The sequence below is a fragment of the Helicoverpa armigera genome, chromosome 15 (assembly GCF_030705265.1).
Source record: "Helicoverpa armigera isolate CAAS_96S chromosome 15, ASM3070526v1, whole genome shotgun sequence".
Taxonomy (NCBI): domain Eukaryota; kingdom Metazoa; phylum Arthropoda; class Insecta; order Lepidoptera; family Noctuidae; genus Helicoverpa; species Helicoverpa armigera.
In genome coordinates this window covers 2618795-2637904 of record NC_087134.1, presented here as the reverse complement: position 1 = coordinate 2637904, position 19110 = coordinate 2618795, and the positions used below count along the sequence as shown (strand labels likewise).

General features: G+C 40.5%; 2 protein-coding genes across 2 annotated transcripts; both read right to left on the bottom strand.

Moving 5' to 3' along the window:
* Positions 1 to 252: 252 nt before the first annotated feature.
* On the bottom strand, positions 253 to 15251 carry LOC110371210 (meckelin). The gene is made up of 14 exons (XM_064038063.1): positions 15126 to 15251; positions 14372 to 14487; positions 13445 to 13598; positions 12811 to 12945; positions 12155 to 12284; positions 11504 to 11587; positions 10823 to 10950; positions 10236 to 10459; positions 9740 to 9817; positions 9614 to 9648; positions 9433 to 9497; positions 9211 to 9359; positions 8844 to 8955; positions 253 to 339 (listed from the first exon to the last, which is right to left on the bottom strand). The coding sequence occupies exons 1-14, from the start codon at positions 15243 to 15245 to the stop codon at positions 271 to 273; spliced, it is 1599 nt and encodes a 532-aa protein (XP_063894133.1). The 5' UTR covers positions 15246 to 15251; the 3' UTR covers positions 253 to 270.
* Positions 15252 to 16368: 1117 nt separating this feature from the next.
* On the bottom strand, positions 16369 to 19053 carry LOC135117865 (uncharacterized). The gene is made up of 6 exons (XM_064038247.1): positions 19035 to 19053; positions 18344 to 18514; positions 17806 to 18047; positions 17429 to 17546; positions 16725 to 16798; positions 16369 to 16497 (listed from the first exon to the last, which is right to left on the bottom strand). The coding sequence occupies exons 1-6, from the start codon at positions 19051 to 19053 to the stop codon at positions 16369 to 16371; spliced, it is 753 nt and encodes a 250-aa protein (XP_063894317.1).
* Positions 19054 to 19110: the final 57 nt, after the last annotated feature.

Sequence of the window (19110 nt, the reverse complement as noted above, 5' to 3'; positions counted from 1 at the left end):
TATTTTGTTTGTTTGGCGTCTTCGGCCAGGTTGTATCAATATCGAAACCTTCATAACTTGAGTATGATTTGTCACTGGATTCCTCGCTAGACTCTTTCGTAGATCTGTCACTGGATTCTTCACTATATTGTTCAGTAGATTCGTCACTAGATTCATCACTTTTCCGAGTTGAAACTATTGCATCATATGATAGCGCACATAAGAGAATGTATAGCGGTAGTAGATGCATTGTGTAGCTTTAATTAGTGTGAGTATGTGGTTATATTGTTTCTAAAAGTCTATTTCAGTTTTTTCTCTCTGATTCCTATTTCCAAACCATTTTCGAGTGTGCATCATAATCTGAAAAAGAAACATTAATAAAAGTATTTTAGTCATCACTATTTATGTCAGGCATGCCCTTGCCTGATGATAAGTATCTATGAACAGAAGTAATCTGTACACTCTTGTATTTATAGATAGGGATCTTTCTATTCCTGGTCTAGATAGGTATCTAGATGTCCAAAAATATGCTCGAAAATGGGAGGTGTGGTAAATTATGTCATAGGTCTGTACTAATTAGCTGTCTACCTTATTATCTCATTTGCGTCGGAAGGTTACTAACGTAAAAGTTACGAACAGAAGTAAAATATTACCAAATATTTTAAAATCAGCCACAAAGTATGCACTTATTTATGAGTCTTGGCACGTCAGTGACGAACCAAAGCGAGATACATAACTAGATTAACTGGCATGGCGTTGCTAATCATGAATTGATTGAGACATCACATAACATGCTTAGATAGTGGCGACTTGAACTATCGTAGACGTAGGTAATGGAACTACTAACATTTGATACAAAATTCCGTAAATTCAATAACCTATAGAACAGACCTGGGGATCGCTTATTCAAGATGAGATACAGCAGATGCCTACTTAGCTCCAATATATATATTTTTAGGATCAGAAGCCGGATTTTATTAAAAAAAAAACAAACTAGCAACACAAAATACAACTGATTTATTCTTATTTCAAAACAATTATATTAAATAACCAAAATCACAAGAAAATAAATTTAATGGTAATTGACAAACAGCCGTTAATTAAAAAATAACAATCACAAATCAGCTAAATAACCACAAAAAGAAATGACTCACAGCAAATAGCGCCGACACCTCACGACCGTCCTGTGCGAAAGCCAACCGACAAATGACTTGTCCGGCGAGCTTACCCCACTTAAATACAGACAGAGAGGTGACGTCACCAAATGCAGTAAACAATTCCTAATTATCCTAACACGGCCTCTCCTGACCGTGCTCCGTCCTCGGGCACATTTTCAGCAGGGTCTTCAGTGACGTCGTCAGCGGCAGGTGCGTCAGCTGCAGGCTCTGATGAGGGTCCTGCGATCTCATCGTCATAGTTTCCGTCTTCTGCGTCTAAAAGAAAATGTGTTAGCTTTATTAAGCTGTTAACTTGCAAAATATTGCCTACCATTTCATACGTCACGCTACCAAGGCCCTCTGTCATAGAATCATACGAGTAAATAAGAATCATCTGTCACTACCAGCAGTCATCTTACACATGCATCTCCATTTGATCATATACTCGCACTCTCATACATCACTTCCTACACATATCACATGATATGTCTGCCGGACCGAGGTCCACACGCGTAACAACGCGTCTGCCGGGACAAAGCCCACACACGCATAGCGTGTCTGCCGGGTAAAGACCCACACGTAAAACGTGTCTGCCGGGACTAAGCCCACACCCTCAAAGAGTGTCTGCCGGGTAAAAACCCACACGTAAAACGTGTCTGCCGGGACTAAGCCCACACACACCATACGGCATGTCTTCCAGGATTGCCTCCGGGACCTCACACTGAAGTCCGATTTTTCACAATTTCGTAGACATACTTCGTAACCAGGCAAATCCTTGTACATTCCTTGAATTCACACGGAACGTACCTAAAAGCTGTAACATAGGACATTTGTTAACAACAACTACAAAATAACAACAGTTACTTACTTTCAAAGAAAGCCGCACAACTCTCGGGACACCACTCCCCTTTCCAAAGCACCATATACTGCGCAGCTGCTTGCGTGGTCTTTCCTCGAGCACCGCCCAATAGCTTGAGCTCATACCGGCCACTTGGAAGCACCTTCGTCACTCGGTAAGGGCCTCTCATCCCCGAGTCAAGTTTTCCGGTGGATTGGGAATATTTGATGACAAATACGCAGTCGTTAACCTGGAAAGTCCTGGGAGGGTGCCGATGACGGTTCACGTACGAGTCCTGCTTTGCTTGATTTTCTTTAAGCAATCCTCTGGCTCTATCCCTGCACATCTCCCGCCAGGCTTCACGATTTGGTTGTGCGTTTTCGATGGCCACATCTCGGACTAGCGCACGGATGACAGGAGTGGTCGCGTCGGATCCAATTAACAAATTTAAGGCAGACAGTTGTGTAGTTTTTTGCTTAGTTATATTTAAAACTAATTGAATCTTGCACAGTGCATCCGACCAGGTAGTATTTTTATTATCGCTCTCCACACGAATGAGATTTAAAACAGTTCGAACGTACCTTTCTACTTGGCCGTTTGCATGGTGCATTTCAGGCGTTACATAGTGGATATCACAACCCATTTCCAGTACCCACCCCTTAAAGCTAGAGGCCTCAAACATTCGGCCACGATCACAGACTAACAATTTAGGTACACCGAAAAGTGATATTGCATTTTCAAATACACGCTTGAGTTCCGTAGTGTCTTGACGGTACAACGCATAAAGTAGACAAAATTTTGTAAACGCATCTACAAGTACCAAAACAAATTTAAAACCGTTCGACTCTGGCAATGGACCTAACACATCTACATGAATCGTGTTGAAGGGTTCGTCAGGCTTTTCCCATGATGTGATAGGTTGGCGAGGAGCTCGAGGAACTCTCTTTTTGGACATACACACTAGGCAGTGAGACGTATATTTATTGACAAATTGCTTAAGGCCGGGAAACCAAAAATGTTTGAGAATAAGGCTTACCGTTTTCTCGGCTCCTATATGCTCATGTTCGTCATGAAAAATACGTAAGAGGCTGAGCCTGTGGCCCTTCGGTATGAAACATAAGAGCCTAGACTCTTCACCAACCGGAGAGTAACGGTAGTAGAGCAAGTCGTTTTTGCACACATAGCGTCGAGTGTCAAGGCTACCGTCCCTAAGCTTTTGCAGAAGCTCCTGAGTTTCATTATCAGCGGCTTGTGCAATCTGGGCCCAATTTAATGGTCTTTCTATGTTGTTGATTTGGGTCGCGGGTGGATTCCTGCTTAAGTAGTCGGCATGAGACATCATAACGCCTTTTCTATATTCAATAGAGAAGTCGTAATCTTGCAGGTAAATCCACCAACGCGCAACGCGTGGGAGCAGATCCTTCTTACGCTCGGTGGACTTCAGTGCATTGCAATCAGTGATAATTTTGAATTTAATGCCAATTAAATAATGTCTGAAGTGTTGCAATGCCCTGACGACCGCCAGCGTTTCCAACTCGTACGAGTGGTATCTGCTCTCTGCGCCTTGAGTGACCTTGCTGAAATAAGCCACCACACGTTTACTACCATCATCATGGACTTGCATCAAGACAGCACCGTAACCTGCGCTACTCGCGTCTGTGTGGAGTTCTGTTACTAATTTGGGGTCAAAAATTGCAAGTATGGGCTCATTTGTTAGTATTTTGATAAGATCCTGACGAATTTGCTCTTGTTCATTGCCCCAATGAAATTTCACCTCTTTCTTGGTGAGACGAGAAATGCTTGCGGTCTTTGTGGCGTAATTCTTAATATACCGGCGGAAGTAACCTGCTAAGCCAAGAAATTGCCTAACCTGCTTTACGTTCTTTGGCACGGGGGCGTTTACTAGGGCTTCGATCTTGCGAGGACTCGGCCTAACCTGACCGTGACTAATAATGCGGCCAAGATACTCTACTTCGGTGGTTAGAAACGAGCACTTTCGGAGATTTATCGAGAACCCAGCTTCAGTTAATGTCTGTAAGACTTCTCGTAACAACTTAATACCTTCGCTAACTGTCATACTCATTATGAGGACGTCATCGATGTAAACAAGGACTTGTCCCGCCTCGATAAATCTTCGAAGGGTCTTGTTAATAATTCGTTGGTAAACGGTAGGAGAGTTACACAGACCAAAAGGCATCTTAAGGTACTCGTAGTGCCCTTCCGGAGTAACAAAACCTGTTTTATGGACTGAGGCCTCATCTATTAAGATCTGATGGAAGCCTGAGGCCATATCAAGACCTGTGAAAAACCTTGAGCACCCAAGGCGGTCAATGTGGTCTTCTATCAAGGGTAGGGGATACCTATCCTTGATAGTGATGCGATTGAGCGCCCTGAAGTCCACGCACATCCTGTCTGCACCATCTTTCTTTTTTACTAAGATGATAGGGCTGGCATACTCGGATGTGGACTCCCTAATTATATTTTTGTGCAATAGGTCCTTTATTATTTCCCTAACCTTAAGTTTTTCTTGGTAAGAAAGGCGGTAAGGATGATATGCCACGGGGACATCGCTTGTCAAGTTGATTTGCATTTTACCCGTCGTGACTGTCGTGGTTGCGGTACCAGATATGAAAAACGGTACAAAATCGTTTATTGTTTGCATCAAGAGGCTTAATTCCTCACCTTGAAGAGGTGTGTTGATATCGGAGAGCTCGACAGGCTTAACAGTGTTGACTGCACAAATTGAATTAGAAGCATGTGCCAGATATTGACTGTGTTTTGTTCGGATATAAGTAACGCCATCCCTGTTAAGCACATCGGTTCCGACAATTATTGGTGTATTCATATATGATGCCGGTACCACAACAAAGTCTATTTCAAGTGAGATTTTACTGAACTCCACCGTAAGGGTAACGTACTCGTGAGCGACAATACCGTTATTACCTATACCCTTTAAGACACGATATGTTGGCTTTCGCGAACAGGAAAAATGTTTTACAATGTCAGAAGAGATTAGGGACACGTCGAGGGCCCCACTGTCTATTAAGATGTCAACCGGGATACCCTGGATTACGGCGGTAGTGATATCATTAGACCCTGAGTAGCCATGCGCCTCCTTGCAAAGGTTCACCTTTCGTTGACTATTATTCGAAGCTTCGACGCGTCGCTTCGCATAACAATCACCCTCAGCGTGTCCAAGCTTTTTACAAAAGGCACATGTCACTGTATTCGGTTTTTCGTCAGATTTACGCTTCTTAGGGCAATTGGTTCGCAAATGTCCGGCTTTACCGCATAAGTAACACGAGCTACCCGGGGGCGCATTGCTGCGTTTATTAACTAAATTGGACTTAGAACTTGCACGATAATCAGGTTTGTTAAAGCTAGGCTTGGTATAAATGGCTAAGAATGTGACTAAATTATCAATAGTTAAATCGGCGTTTGCTGCTGCGGCTCGCACCTGGGCGTCATTGATGCCTCGGATAACTATTTGGACCATCAGTTCTTCACTTAAACCCTTAACAATGCGCAATCGCAGCAGTGAACGCCGGGCGTACTCAGCATACGTATTGAATTTATTAGAGTTCGTGTTCATGACTTCAAAGAGGATATTTGCGTAGTCGAGCTTGTGTGGACATAAAGATCTAAATTCTTTAATAAAATTGCTCCAGGATCGATCGTTGGTAACCCATTCATTTAACCAGGTCCTGGCATCCCCTTTCAAACAATGGGCCACCCGCGATAAGCATTCTGAATCACCCCAATTATTTGTTAACTTTGCCCGCTCGACTTCATTGCACCATGTCTCGAAGTTATGAACTGCCGGATCAAAATTAGACACGTAGTAGTTATGTGGTTTCACTTTGTTTATCACAGCGTTTAGAGCATCGGCCAACGTATCGGCCGCGGACGGCACGTCACTATTACAGCGTTGGCTGGTGCTATGTTCAGCAAGTGGTGGCGTATGTGACGTGCTGGCCACGCTTCCCTCGATAGCATCTAATCGCGACATTATAGCTGCTAACGTATGCCCTACCGTGCCCTCACGGCTGCGGGAACGTGTGACACGCAACTGAGAATCGCGACGGGAACGTAGTCGGGAACTCGACTTCGATTTGCAACGAGAACGCGACCGTGAACGTGAAACAGAATAATGGCGAGAGCGGGAATAGGAATCGCGGCGAGAACGCGAACGAGAATTGCGGCGGTGCCGACGCGATTTGCTACTCTTGCGCTTTGTTTTGCGGCGCGGTGACACATCAGAATCGGTTGAAGATGAACGTGGCATTTTAGATACGAATTAACGGCTGTTTTTCAAAACAAATCTTGTAATCTAATTTAAGTGGGTATGTAGGCGAATCCCACTTCTGATTTTAGGATCAGAAGCCGGATTTTATTAAAAAAAAAACAAACTAGCAACACAAAATACAACTGATTTATTCTTATTTCAAAACAATTTTATTAAATAACCAAAATCACAAGAAAATAAATTTAATGGTAATTGACAAACAGCCGTTAATTAAAAAATAACAATCACAAATCAGCTAAATAACCACAAAAAGAAATGACTCACAGCAAATAGCGCCGACACCTCACGACCGTCCTGTGCGAAAGCCAACCGACAAATGACTTGTCCGGCGAGCTTACCCCACTTAAATACAGACAGAGAGGTGACGTCACCAAATGCAGTAAACAATTCCTAATTATCCTAACACGGCCTCTCCTGACCGTGCTCCGTCCTCGGGCACATTTTCAGCAGGGTCTTCAGTGACGTCGTCAGCGGCAGGTGCGTCAGCTGCAGGCTCTGATGAGGGTCCTGCGATCTCATCGTCATAGTTTCCGTCTTCTGCGTCTAAAAGAAAATGTGTTAGCTTTATTAAGCTGTTAACTTGCAAAATATTGCCTACCATTTCATACGTCACGCTACCAAGGCCCTCTGTCATAGAATCATACGAGTAAATAAGAATCATCTGTCACTACCAGCAGTCATCTTACACATGCATCTCCATTTGATCATATACTCGCACTCTCATACATCACTTCCTACACATATCACATGATATGTCTGCCGGACCGAGGTCCACACGCGTAACAACGCGTCTGCCGGGACAAAGCCCACACACGCATAGCGTGTCTGCCGGGTAAAGACCCACACGTAAAACGTGTCTGCCGGGACTAAGCCCACACCCTCAAAGAGTGTCTGCCGGGTAAAAACCCACACGTAAAACGTGTCTGCCGGGACTAAGCCCACACACACCATACGGCATGTCTTCCAGGATTGCCTCCGGGACCTCACACTGAAGTCCGATTTTCACAATTTCGTAGACATACTTCGTAACCAGGCAAATCCTTGTACATTCCTTGAATTCACACGGAACGTACCTAAAAGCTGTAACATAGGACATTTGTTAACAACAACTACAAAATAACAACAGTTACTTACTTTCAAAGAAAGCCGCACAACTCTCGGGACACCACTCCCCTTTCCAAAGCACCATATACTGCGCAGCTGCTTGCGTGGTCTTTCCTCGAGCACCGCCCAATAGCTTGAGCTCATACCGGCCACTTGGAAGCACCTTCGTCACTCGGTAAGGGCCTCTCATCCCCGAGTCAAGTTTTCCGGTGGATTGGGAATATTTGATGACAAATACGCAGTCGTTAACCTGGAAAGTCCTGGGAGGGTGCCGATGACGGTTCACGTACGAGTCCTGCTTTGCTTGATTTTCTTTAAGCAATCCTCTGGCTCTATCCCTGCACATCTCCCGCCAGGCTTCACGATTTGGTTGTGCGTTTTCGATGGCCACATCTCGGACTAGCGCACGGATGACAGGAGTGGTCGCGTCGGATCCAATTAACAAATTTAAGGCAGACAGTTGTGTAGTTTTTTGCTTAGTTATATTTAAAACTAATTGAATCTTGCACAGTGCATCCGACCAGGTAGTATTTTTATTATCGCTCTCCACACGAATGAGATTTAAAACAGTTCGAACGTACCTTTCTACTTGGCCGTTTGCATGGTGCATTTCAGGCGTTACATAGTGGATATCACAACCCATTTCCAGTACCCACCCCTTAAAGCTAGAGGCCTCAAACATTCGGCCACGATCACAGACTAACAATTTAGGTACACCGAAAAGTGATATTGCATTTTCAAATACACGCTTGAGTTCCGTAGTGTCTTGACGGTACAACGCATAAAGTAGACAAAATTTTGTAAACGCATCTACAAGTACCAAAACAAATTTAAAACCGTTCGACTCTGGCAATGGACCTAACACATCTACATGAATCGTGTTGAAGGGTTCGTCAGGCTTTTCCCATGATGTGATAGGTTGGCGAGGAGCTCGAGGAACTCTCTTTTTGGACATACACACTAGGCAGTGAGACGTATATTTATTGACAAATTGCTTAAGGCCGGGAAACCAAAAATGTTTGAGAATAAGGCTTACCGTTTTCTCGGCTCCTATATGCTCATGTTCGTCATGAAAAATACGTAAGAGGCTGAGCCTGTGGCCCTTCGGTATGAAACATAAGAGCCTAGACTCTTCACCAACCGGAGAGTAACGGTAGTAGAGCAAGTCGTTTTTGCACACATAGCGTCGAGTGTCAAGGCTACCGTCCCTAAGCTTTTGCAGAAGCTCCTGAGTTTCATTATCAGCGGCTTGTGCAATCTGGGCCCAATTTAATGGTCTTTCTATGTTGTTGATTTGGGTCGCGGGTGGATTCCTGCTTAAGTAGTCGGCATGAGACATCATAACGCCTTTTATATATATTTTTTGTTAGTTTACCAATACGTTTTTGTCACTGATTATCTTGCCTAGCCTTTCACAAATATTTTGGGATCGGCTTTCAATCTACCAGATTTCTCTTACCTGCCACGATACAAGAGTCGTTAGCGCAGCGACTAGGGGATCATTTGTAGCCATGAACACAGCACTAAACAGCATGGCGTCATACGTTGCTAGACTCCATTCTTCTCCCCACCTTTGGAAAAACAGAAGTAACTGTTTTGTCGGCATTCCTTAGCATCAGTTCCTCGGATCAGTTACTCCCCGACCTCTCAAATTCCGTTGGAATTTTGCTTGGGCAAAGGTTTGCAAAACAATGGAGGACCAGGGAGGATCATGAAGGCAATTACAATAATTGTCGAAAACGTCTTCTCTTATTAGATAATTAAGATCTCATCTTAGATAATTAAGAATAAACTTATATAATTATAGCTACCATTTATCTACTTACCAAGTAACAGCAAAACATGAAGGTGTGCTATCATCAGGGTCGTACAGCAAAGTGCTAGTATTGCCAGCTTCTCTGGTATTCAGCTCCACATTCAACAGACGTTCAAGAACAGTGCGCTCGCTGGCAACCCAGCTGAGACCATCAAGAGCCTATGATAACAAAATAATAGTGATATAGAATCTACACTTTCGTAAGGAACCTAAAGTGATGAAAAAATCATACCCTCTCAAAAAAAGCGGCCAAGAATCTCGATAATAGTGATTGACGAGTTTCGGTCTCTCCCAAACCTTAAAATATGTTTTAGTATGATGTTAATTATCGTCCTTATAAAACGAGGATATAAGGTATATCCTCGTTAATGAACAAAGCAAATCTTCTAACAATGAAAAATGAACCTTATTACCTGGTAATGAGAGCGATAATTGTTTGTACACAGTCCTGGAAAATCGAAACAAATTAATTTTCTCGAAGTTAAGACGCTTACAATATCGAGATAATATTATGATGAGAGATAAGGATAAGGAGCTACCTGAGTTGTGGAGCGCAAACTACTCGACACGTTGCCAAGGGCCCCGCCATTGATCTTATATCTTTTGTGTCATCGTTTCTGAACAAGAAATACGATATACAATAAATTATTTCAATTTAGCTGAAGATTTTAGACTCACTTTTCAAAGATATGGTGACCTAATTTTGTTAATTACCTTTTTTACAAGCTCATTAAAATCCCTACTTAATCAATTAAATGGAAATGTAACTATGTCTGTACAGACACATTCTGTCGAGCTTCGTACTGTACGTACTTATTTCAGTTAGTTTATACACAGTACCTAGAGCTTGCGAAAGGACATATGTAGATTACTTTCTATCCGAGTGCGGGAAGTAGTTTCTTCGGTACGCGAGTAGAACTGCAGAGAACAGCTAGCCCTTAAATCTAGATGTATTGGTGATGATTGTATTGGTTTTTGACGTAATCATCACATCATGTCGTCGTCAGAGTATGTATACAGTCATTAGAATCTTACCTCCCATGAACATAATGAGCATAATAATCTTCTTCGAACACTATCAGTGACAGTCCCACACTGGTGCAGATCTTCGGAAGACCAGCGGTGGGTGACCCTTGTAACCTGTCACTCACCAACCGGGATGACAGCAGTATGACGTAGGAAGACCACCAGGCTATAGTTGCGACAGCCCATCTGTAACCTTGGCTAGGCGGCAGGTAGGATTGCCAGGGTGACAGAGCCTTATATAAAAAAATAAAACGAAAGGCATACAAACATCTGAGAATATCCTCCTTTTAAGAAGACGGTTAATAAAAAACGAGAAAGTGAGTGTATTTGTTCTTACGCCTCCATGTCATGAAGCTTAGGTATATAAGTAGATACTGGACATTATCCGCTTGGGACGTGGATGACTTTGTTAAATCTTGTATCTTATGAAGACTTACAGACTAGTTTAAAGGACAGCGTGTTATTTGTTCAAAACCACTGGCCTTTCAAAAATCTATAGTGCAACGTATCACGCTAAGAAAGATTTGCCAAAGTCTTAACCGGTATTAAAGATTTCTACATCATCCTATAACTATACTATATGCGGTGCGACTTACATGTAATATGATTAGAGCTAGAGTGACAGTATATCCTGGAGAGACTCGTCTCATGGTCTGCAGTCCACTCCATTCTCTAGCCAGGGTTTGAGCTCTCCAGCTGTTGTACTTCTCAGTTGCTGATACTCCTGGAAATATGTATGTTAAACTGAACCGTTTTTAAGACAGCTAAGATGTTACTGAGTTTTGAGGACTGCTCAAACATTCTATCACTTTGATGCTGTTTTCTACGGTAAAAAAACTTTTAAGCAAAACTTAAAACTTAACTTAAAGTTAAAGTTTACTTAAGTACTTCGAAGTTTATCATCTGTTCTCTCTCTATCTCAAATAATTGCAAGAAAACTAGATTTAACCACAAATAGACGTGATGATTGGAATTCATGATAGCGATAAGGAAATCGGAAAAGTGACAAAAGTTGAGCAAAGTCATTCCTACTTAGATATAAGTTAATCGCCTTTGCTAACAGCAAATGAAAGCTTAGTGGGAAATCGCGTTCAAACTATGAAGTTACAAATCCGACTTCCGTAAGTTTTGATAAAATCGCTCTCTCCAACTATATCAAGAAGTGTCTGTCTAATTGTGGACATTATCCAGTTATATCTCAGCTAGTTATGTATGATGTGGTGTCGGGCAAGAGCTCATAAAGCTCACTATGTTTGTGTCAAAAACTCTTTATTTACCTTTAAATGGTGCATTATACTCCGACCAATCTAAAAAGAACACGTCGCATCTACATTGATTGAAATTCAACCACGCAACCTTCACTGCCTGAAAAAAGATAATCATTTAGTTAAAGAAAAGCCACCTCATAGGAAGTGCAATTTTTTTATTTGAGCATGGTTCATAGTACTTAATGAAGAGTAAAGGCCGTTCCCAATATTCAATTTACTTGTTTTGTACTAAAGTTAGGAATTCGAAATTACCTGTATGCATAGGGCGAATGTCATAATCATATCTCTAAAAAGCAAATCAACACATAGATACAATATGGGAACGGCGGTAAGGGCGTTTACACACTACCGGGCTTGACCACACGTATACGCTCGGTTTGGCCTATTCACGACTCATTCAAGCGTCATCGTTCCACCCTGTACTAGGTCAGCCCTAACAACCCTATACTATACTTGGTCAACCACACGACGAACCAAACTCAAAATTCGCCAGTTTAAAAGCACTATTATCCACAGGTGAGTTGTTAGGCGTAGCACGCAAAACAAGGGGAGTTACTTATATGCCTACTCTTTAAAGTCTTTTTGAACTCGTTCTGTTTCTTCCATAAGAATATTACTGCTGACGTAGAATAATGCTGATAGCTCTATCAGTTCTATCACAAACCTTTAATGAAACAGCTGAATATATAAAAGCTCTGATGATGCGCTCTTCTCTCAGTGACAGCGGTAATGTCAGCCCCAGTGTGCCGGCCTCCGCGGCCAAAGCGTGGAGAGTGGCTATCCATGCGGCCTGGAATAATATCAGGTATTATAAGTCAGAACTAGTAGGCTCCCAGGAGGATAATCCATTACTTAGTCGTTTAATGTTATGCTTTGTTTTGACGACATTTTCCGGGAATTTTCAATGCGGCTTACAAACAAAGTTTTTGATAGCATTTTAACTAGGTTGATAAAAAGCAAAACACACCTCTACTTATAACACTTTTTTCAAAGATACAGCATATTGAAGCAGTCTCTGTTAGTTAAGTAAGTACATTACTGTTCGATTATTTTATTGTTATTAAAAAATACAAGCGAATAGATGACGATAAAAATTTGTTTTGCCAATAGTTTCGTTTGCTACACTTTAATTTCTACCCATTGCTCAAAACTGTTTAAAATTGTCGTTATAATTTTTATTAAATTTTCCGGTAATTTTACTTTTTTATGTCAGTTAATGTTTCATTTAACTCTTAAAATAGCGGTGCGTTAAGTCAGTTTATGAACGCAACCCGACGCAATGCGTCTGACGGGGATTCCCAAGCCATAATACTCACAAAGTACAAGGTATCAGCCAGTGCCCCTGAGAGTAGAGGCACCACAGACACGTAGAGCCCGCCTCGGCGCACCACTCCTCGATACTGCACCATCGCGTACAAGCTGAGGAGGCAGCCTAGTAGACCACCCCATATCTAGAACATCACATAGACATTGATTACAGCCCGATTTTAAACTTTATATCCTTTACAATAAAGTCCAATGTTGATAACCACTAATGTGAAAAGTGAAGAAAATGAACTAGCGTAATGATTCCGCCAACTTGCCATGGATGTGATTACGTAGTTTAATTTTAAACGTGTGTCGACTATTTACCATCCTGACCTCCAAGGGTAGCTCATTCCAGAGAAGGATAGATTTAACAAAGAAGGAAGAGTGAATAATATCTGAACGGTGAGCAGGGCAGTGAAGAAGACGATTATTAGAGGAGCGGAGATTTTTATTGTGCTGTGAACACACATACTGAAAGTAAATAGTTATATATAGTATATAGTTAATAAGTTTACTGACAACATGAACATTAGTCTTATTAAAACAACTATGTGATTTTTTACATTGAGAAGCAAACCTTTATGTTGTCCATGGAATAGATAGACATTACTTAATTTTCTATCATATTCAGGGCTTACTTACCTCAAGACCGCGATGCACGCCAGCATCAGGCATGATATGCACCACTCTCAATGTCATGGTAACTGTCTCTGAGAGTAGAGACTTCGATGCATATACTGCCTCCACAGAAATGTGCACTCTCAGAGAACTTGCTGTGGTTTTGTCACGTTCGATTCTGTTAAAATAAAATACAAATAAAAAAACAGGAGTCACTTCCAAGCGTTTTAAATTGAAAATTAATTTGGTTATGATTTTACCGTTTTACCACAGCAAAAAAGTTTCTGAAGTGCGCACTGCAAAATAGTGCGTGCTTGCCCGAGTCAATTAATCAATATGGAGACAAAAATGATAGTGCGCACATAACAACGTCAACGTCATCTATCGGCCGACAATCTAGGGTGCATCTACGCGGTGCAAGTACCTTGCGCATGTTAAGGCACATGCGCAGGTTACATGCATTTTAAAAACGTGCGGGTCCAACGACTCGCTCTTGTCACTTGTCACTTGCGCATGTTAACTTGCTCCAGCTACATGGACCGTGTAGACGCATCCTTAAGCCGCGTACGCACGTACGAACAAATTTGTTGCGTTACATGATATGCAACAACTTGGTTCGCACGTGCGTACCACTATCGAACATCGAACACTCTGTTCGTCAAACATGTTCGCGGCGATCCTTGGTGTGTGTTCTGTATGGACGGTGTTCGAAGCGCTTTAATAACTTCACAATCGACCACTTCCAACGGCGCCGTCATGGCTACTAAGATAGAGTTCACGACTGTTGTTCGCGAACTCGACTCGAAGTATGTTTGCGTTCGTGTTCGAATATGCCGTCCATACGTACGAACCAAATGTTCGGGTCTGGTGTTTGTGTTCGCTATGTTCGTGTTCGTACGTGCGTACGCGCCTTTAGTCTGCAGTGTGCGGGGGCACTAAAAGTAAACTCACTGTAATTGTATCACCATAGTTCGCAGGTACACAGTACTTGTAATGTTTGCCACAGTTGAAAGAAAGTTGTCCACTAGGAAATAACGTTTGAACTTGCTCGACAACCAGGAACCTTTCTGTAAATAAAAAAACAAAAACTACCAAAAAGAAAGCAGAAAATGAAGAATATTTATAATCGTTCTTTTAAATTCAAAGGATTCCATCTCATATTAAAATGTGGTCTTGATAAAAAGTACCGGCTTTTAACGGAGAAAGGGAAAATTAGTAAACTCAATTCACCTTGTTTTAACTATTCATAAATCAAATATTATTTCACTGACTCGTACAATATGAAGGTGCAAGCTCTAGGCTCTAGAGAGACCCTTTAATAATTTAAAGACAATCTTCTTCATAAATTGTTATTGCATTAAATACGTAGGTAAAGGTCATTAAACTGACTGAATATTTTTAATGTTTCTTATTCCTTTTAAGATACGATTTTCAATTCTCTAAGCACAAATAAGAATTGTGATACTGCTTTCATTTAACTAAAAGAACGATAATCACAAATATCAAGAAAAACTGAAATTTTCAAACATAGCGTTTCTAGAATCCCTGAATACTAAAATCAAAATCATTCTGTTTGTGCCACACTTAAGACAATTTCAAAAATGTATAACAATTTACCGTTCAGTAACGTTTGAATGTTTTGAGGTAACTTCTCTCCCCCTAACAAACTACAGTAATAAAGTTCTATCCAATACTAAGTACATACCTGAATACTATACCCGTTAGGTTTCCTCGGGTACACTGGTATTTGTACGAGCTTCCCGTCTGCATACAAATACGGAGATAAAGTCTCGTTTAGATCATCCGTAAGCTTCGATACATTCATAATGCAGTCGTGGCTGCAATAAAGAATTGACTGAGTGTTATTGCACAATAGTTGTTCAGAAAACACGTTTATAAATTAACTTGTATCACGAAATTATACCGTATGTAGCAGATTTTAGATCATAGTTAAGTAAAGGTAAACTCACAACACAAAAGTTATATAAATCATCCTCAACCTCAATCATACCTCACGAATTAATTTTTCTAAACACGGATTGGAGCTACTTACACCGAACTAAAGTTACTGAACACACTTTCCTAAACAGTTTCCCTAAATACAAAGTAAATAAATAAGTAGCTTTTAGCCTTAACTTATGAAACGCGATTTCCTTCAGAACTAAGTACAGTGAAAGCCATAATTGTATTTGCAACTTTACATACCTAAATATAAAGAAAGTGTTTGCTTATTTGTAACTAATGTAAAGAGAAATCGCATTTAATTAAATCTTTTGGTTCCAAAGTTGTATGTAAAACAACGATATAATACCACAGATTATTGATAATACTAACAATACTAACAAGTGCATCTGTCTGTTCATTTGGAAAATAGGTATTGGAGTATAGCGATGCTACAAGCTTGCGGTTATCAACTGCATGCAGGGAAAAGTGATATTCATTTCATTTTATTCTAGCCTGAAGCTACTTTCATAACACAGGAATATTTTAGATCAATATTTAAAATATGCGGTTACTTTATCACAAGGGGTACGAAAATATAAACTTTGTTTTCGTAATCTCAATTTCGAAGAACGTCTAAAATATCTGAGAAGTGATAGATAACTTCAAAAATATTTTGGGCGAGTTTATAAAACCTATCTTAAAAATAAAATATATTTTTCAAGGAAAAGTGATCAGATATAAAGATTTATATATTTTTCTTCTTGTATTGAAAGGTCAACCTTTTTTACCAACCCTATAATTTATATATAGGTACATGCTTAGGTACATGTGTCTATGTATATCTACGTGTAATTTAGTCCACTTAGTATATAACAGATATGTACATTTATATATGCCAGCCAAGACAACGTACGCGACCAAGTTTTTCTATGGATTAAAGTACAATGAACATATTTAACTTTAAATTCAGTCTTAACTTTAATAACTTTTAATACAAGAAGGACTTACGCGAAATCTCGTCCGATTCTAACTTGAACGGGCAGACGACACTGAAGGCGTTGATCCGACTCTTTGATAAACTTAAATCCTCCATCAGATGAAAACTTAGCTGTCGCTATTAATAAAAAGTCCTGCTGAAAAGAAATTGAATAATTTCACTACTATATAAAAGAATTTAGAAAAATGTACCTACCTATTATGTATATTTCTACTTTGTTTAGGGTCTAGATTTAGGTTTGGCAAACACCACATTAAAATATTACAAAATACTTCACGGATTTTCATGCAATTTTCACTGATATAATGATCCAGAGGGAAGTTATCATAAAAAAGCTAATCAAGGTATTGCTTTTTTACCTACCTGCTTGCGTATTAAGTAGACCTCTCCTGGGTTTTTGTCCTCCAACGTTGATTCTACTATAAGTCGTGGTAAACCTGGAAAAATATTGTGTAATTATTTTAAAACAGATCCCGCTATGAAACTACAGATTCAGGCTATTTTACTCAGGTTAAATTAGATGCTGTTAGCTCTACATATACCTAAGTATTTAAATACCACTTACATTAAAAACCGCAAATTTTCTTGCGGTTAATATGAGAAAGTAAATAAATATACCTACTTATCTCAATAAGTTACTGCTTATAAGTTATTTTAATTTAGCTAATTGCGTACATAACTTTCTCATTCCACGTTTAATAAGTTCTAGAAAATCTCCCTAATTATCATAATTCCTGCGGTCGGCAATGTGGTCTCTTAATTATGCCATAATAAATTAAACACAAGCTTCTTGGAGTTTTCTTACATTTTATAAGGACTTAGAAAAAAGGACTTGCTAATTAGAATTGTACGTTTCCGGGTAATGGAAGTCTTTTCTTACTAAAATCTCTTAAATCTCTTCTTACTGAAAATGGTAAATGAGTATACTCCAGGCAACTTGATACATTCTCGTAAGACTGGGATCACTTTAACGTGCCTTTCAAATAAAAGAGGTTCGCCCATCCACGGACCGTCCGGCCAGGCGATGATCTAATATAGGACATAATGATGATGATGAGGCCAGTTACCTTTAGGCGTAGGCAAGTTAGACTGTATCCATAGTCTGCAAGGTCCGGCTGGGTCTGTTGAGTAGAAATTCTTCACGCATTCATTGGCCAGGGTCCGACAGGCCCGAATGTCGTTTTGCTGTGAACATCGATAAACTGCAATTTACAGTATAACAATTGCTTCAAAGATATTGTAGTACATTTAAGTTAATTCGCTGTCTTTAGTAGGCAGATTCATAAAAAAATCAAATAGGTTTTTGAACGAGTGATCGAATGATCGCTCTTAATCGGCATGGAATTGTATACGTAAATTACAACGATCAAGTAGGTATCGGGCCACTTAAAAAATTCTCGACGAATCGATAGCCGTTTAGTCTGCAGGTATGAAGGCCTCTTACCGTACACAAATACTCATGTTTAACAACATCCAGCAGCGCCAGTGGATGTAAACTGCCCTCTTCATACTTAGGCCTGGAGTTCACATAGCTCTTCGGCACACAAATGCCTCTGACGATGATCTGATGTTTCGCGCATGCGCACGACGCGCATCGCACGCACACATTGTTCTGAGCTTTGTAGCCGCGCGCGCATTTCACGCATTGCACCTCTTTGAGTGGAGAGCCGTCGATGTTTTGGGTCACTGTGTAAAAAAGCTAGTGTGAGATGTGGTGATTTTGTTTAAATAAGGGTGTTTAGTATTAGGCATTAATCTGCAAAATATATAGCCTAAAGAAATGAGGTCCAAATGTAAACTAGTGAGGTCTGTATAACTTGTTATTTTGAAGTTGATACTGATACATATTTACACCCCTATGTTAAACGGAGTACATAACATATCTACCAGCCGTTTCAAATTTTAAATGAAACATTAAGACCGCATTTAATTTAACAGTAAGTTCCCTGTAATATAACCCTGTATTTCCTTGGTAAACTTACCAGTCACATAATCATTAGGGCACTTCCTACAAGCTATCCTGCCAGATACATTTTGGCACTTTCGTGGCACACAAGCAGTGCCGTCTGAAGACACCACTTCAGTAGCATTACAGGGTCTGCAACGATCTATACCTGCTGGTACACTGTGTTCTGCGCAGGAGCAACCGAAACCTGGAAATAATTCATTGAAACATAACTCTCAAATTACGTATTGAGAACTATAGTTTCTGCAAAAATATCAGCGTCCCGAGGGAATTTTGCACCAGGATACAATTAGCATTTTGCTGTCAACAGGGTCTGATAATTATTGTAACTACTGTACCTACTGGAATCGATTATAATCGATTCAGCTTAACAAACAAAAAACAATCAATTGGTAATTTCTCATCTAACCCAAGTAGGTACATTTAGCTGAGTAGCTATTGCACAGTTCTTCCTAAATGTGTAGTACGCTTGCTCAAAAGCTAAACATAAAAAGGCCATATAACTTCGAAGGTATGCCATCAAAAAATTGTCTTTGAAACCATTAACTCGGATATAATCATCGGCAAGGATATTGAGCCCTGACCTTCACCTTCACCTAAATGATTTATTGGTTTATTGCCATAAGTATACGTTCCGTAAAGCGATCTCCACTCTTCCGCCGAGAGCTCATTATCCGTGCCGATAACTATACTTAAATCTCACTCACCATCTGCAGATGTGACCATAGACGCGTTAGCAGGACAGGTCACACAGCTGAGAGCACTGGGCTCATAATACTGTCC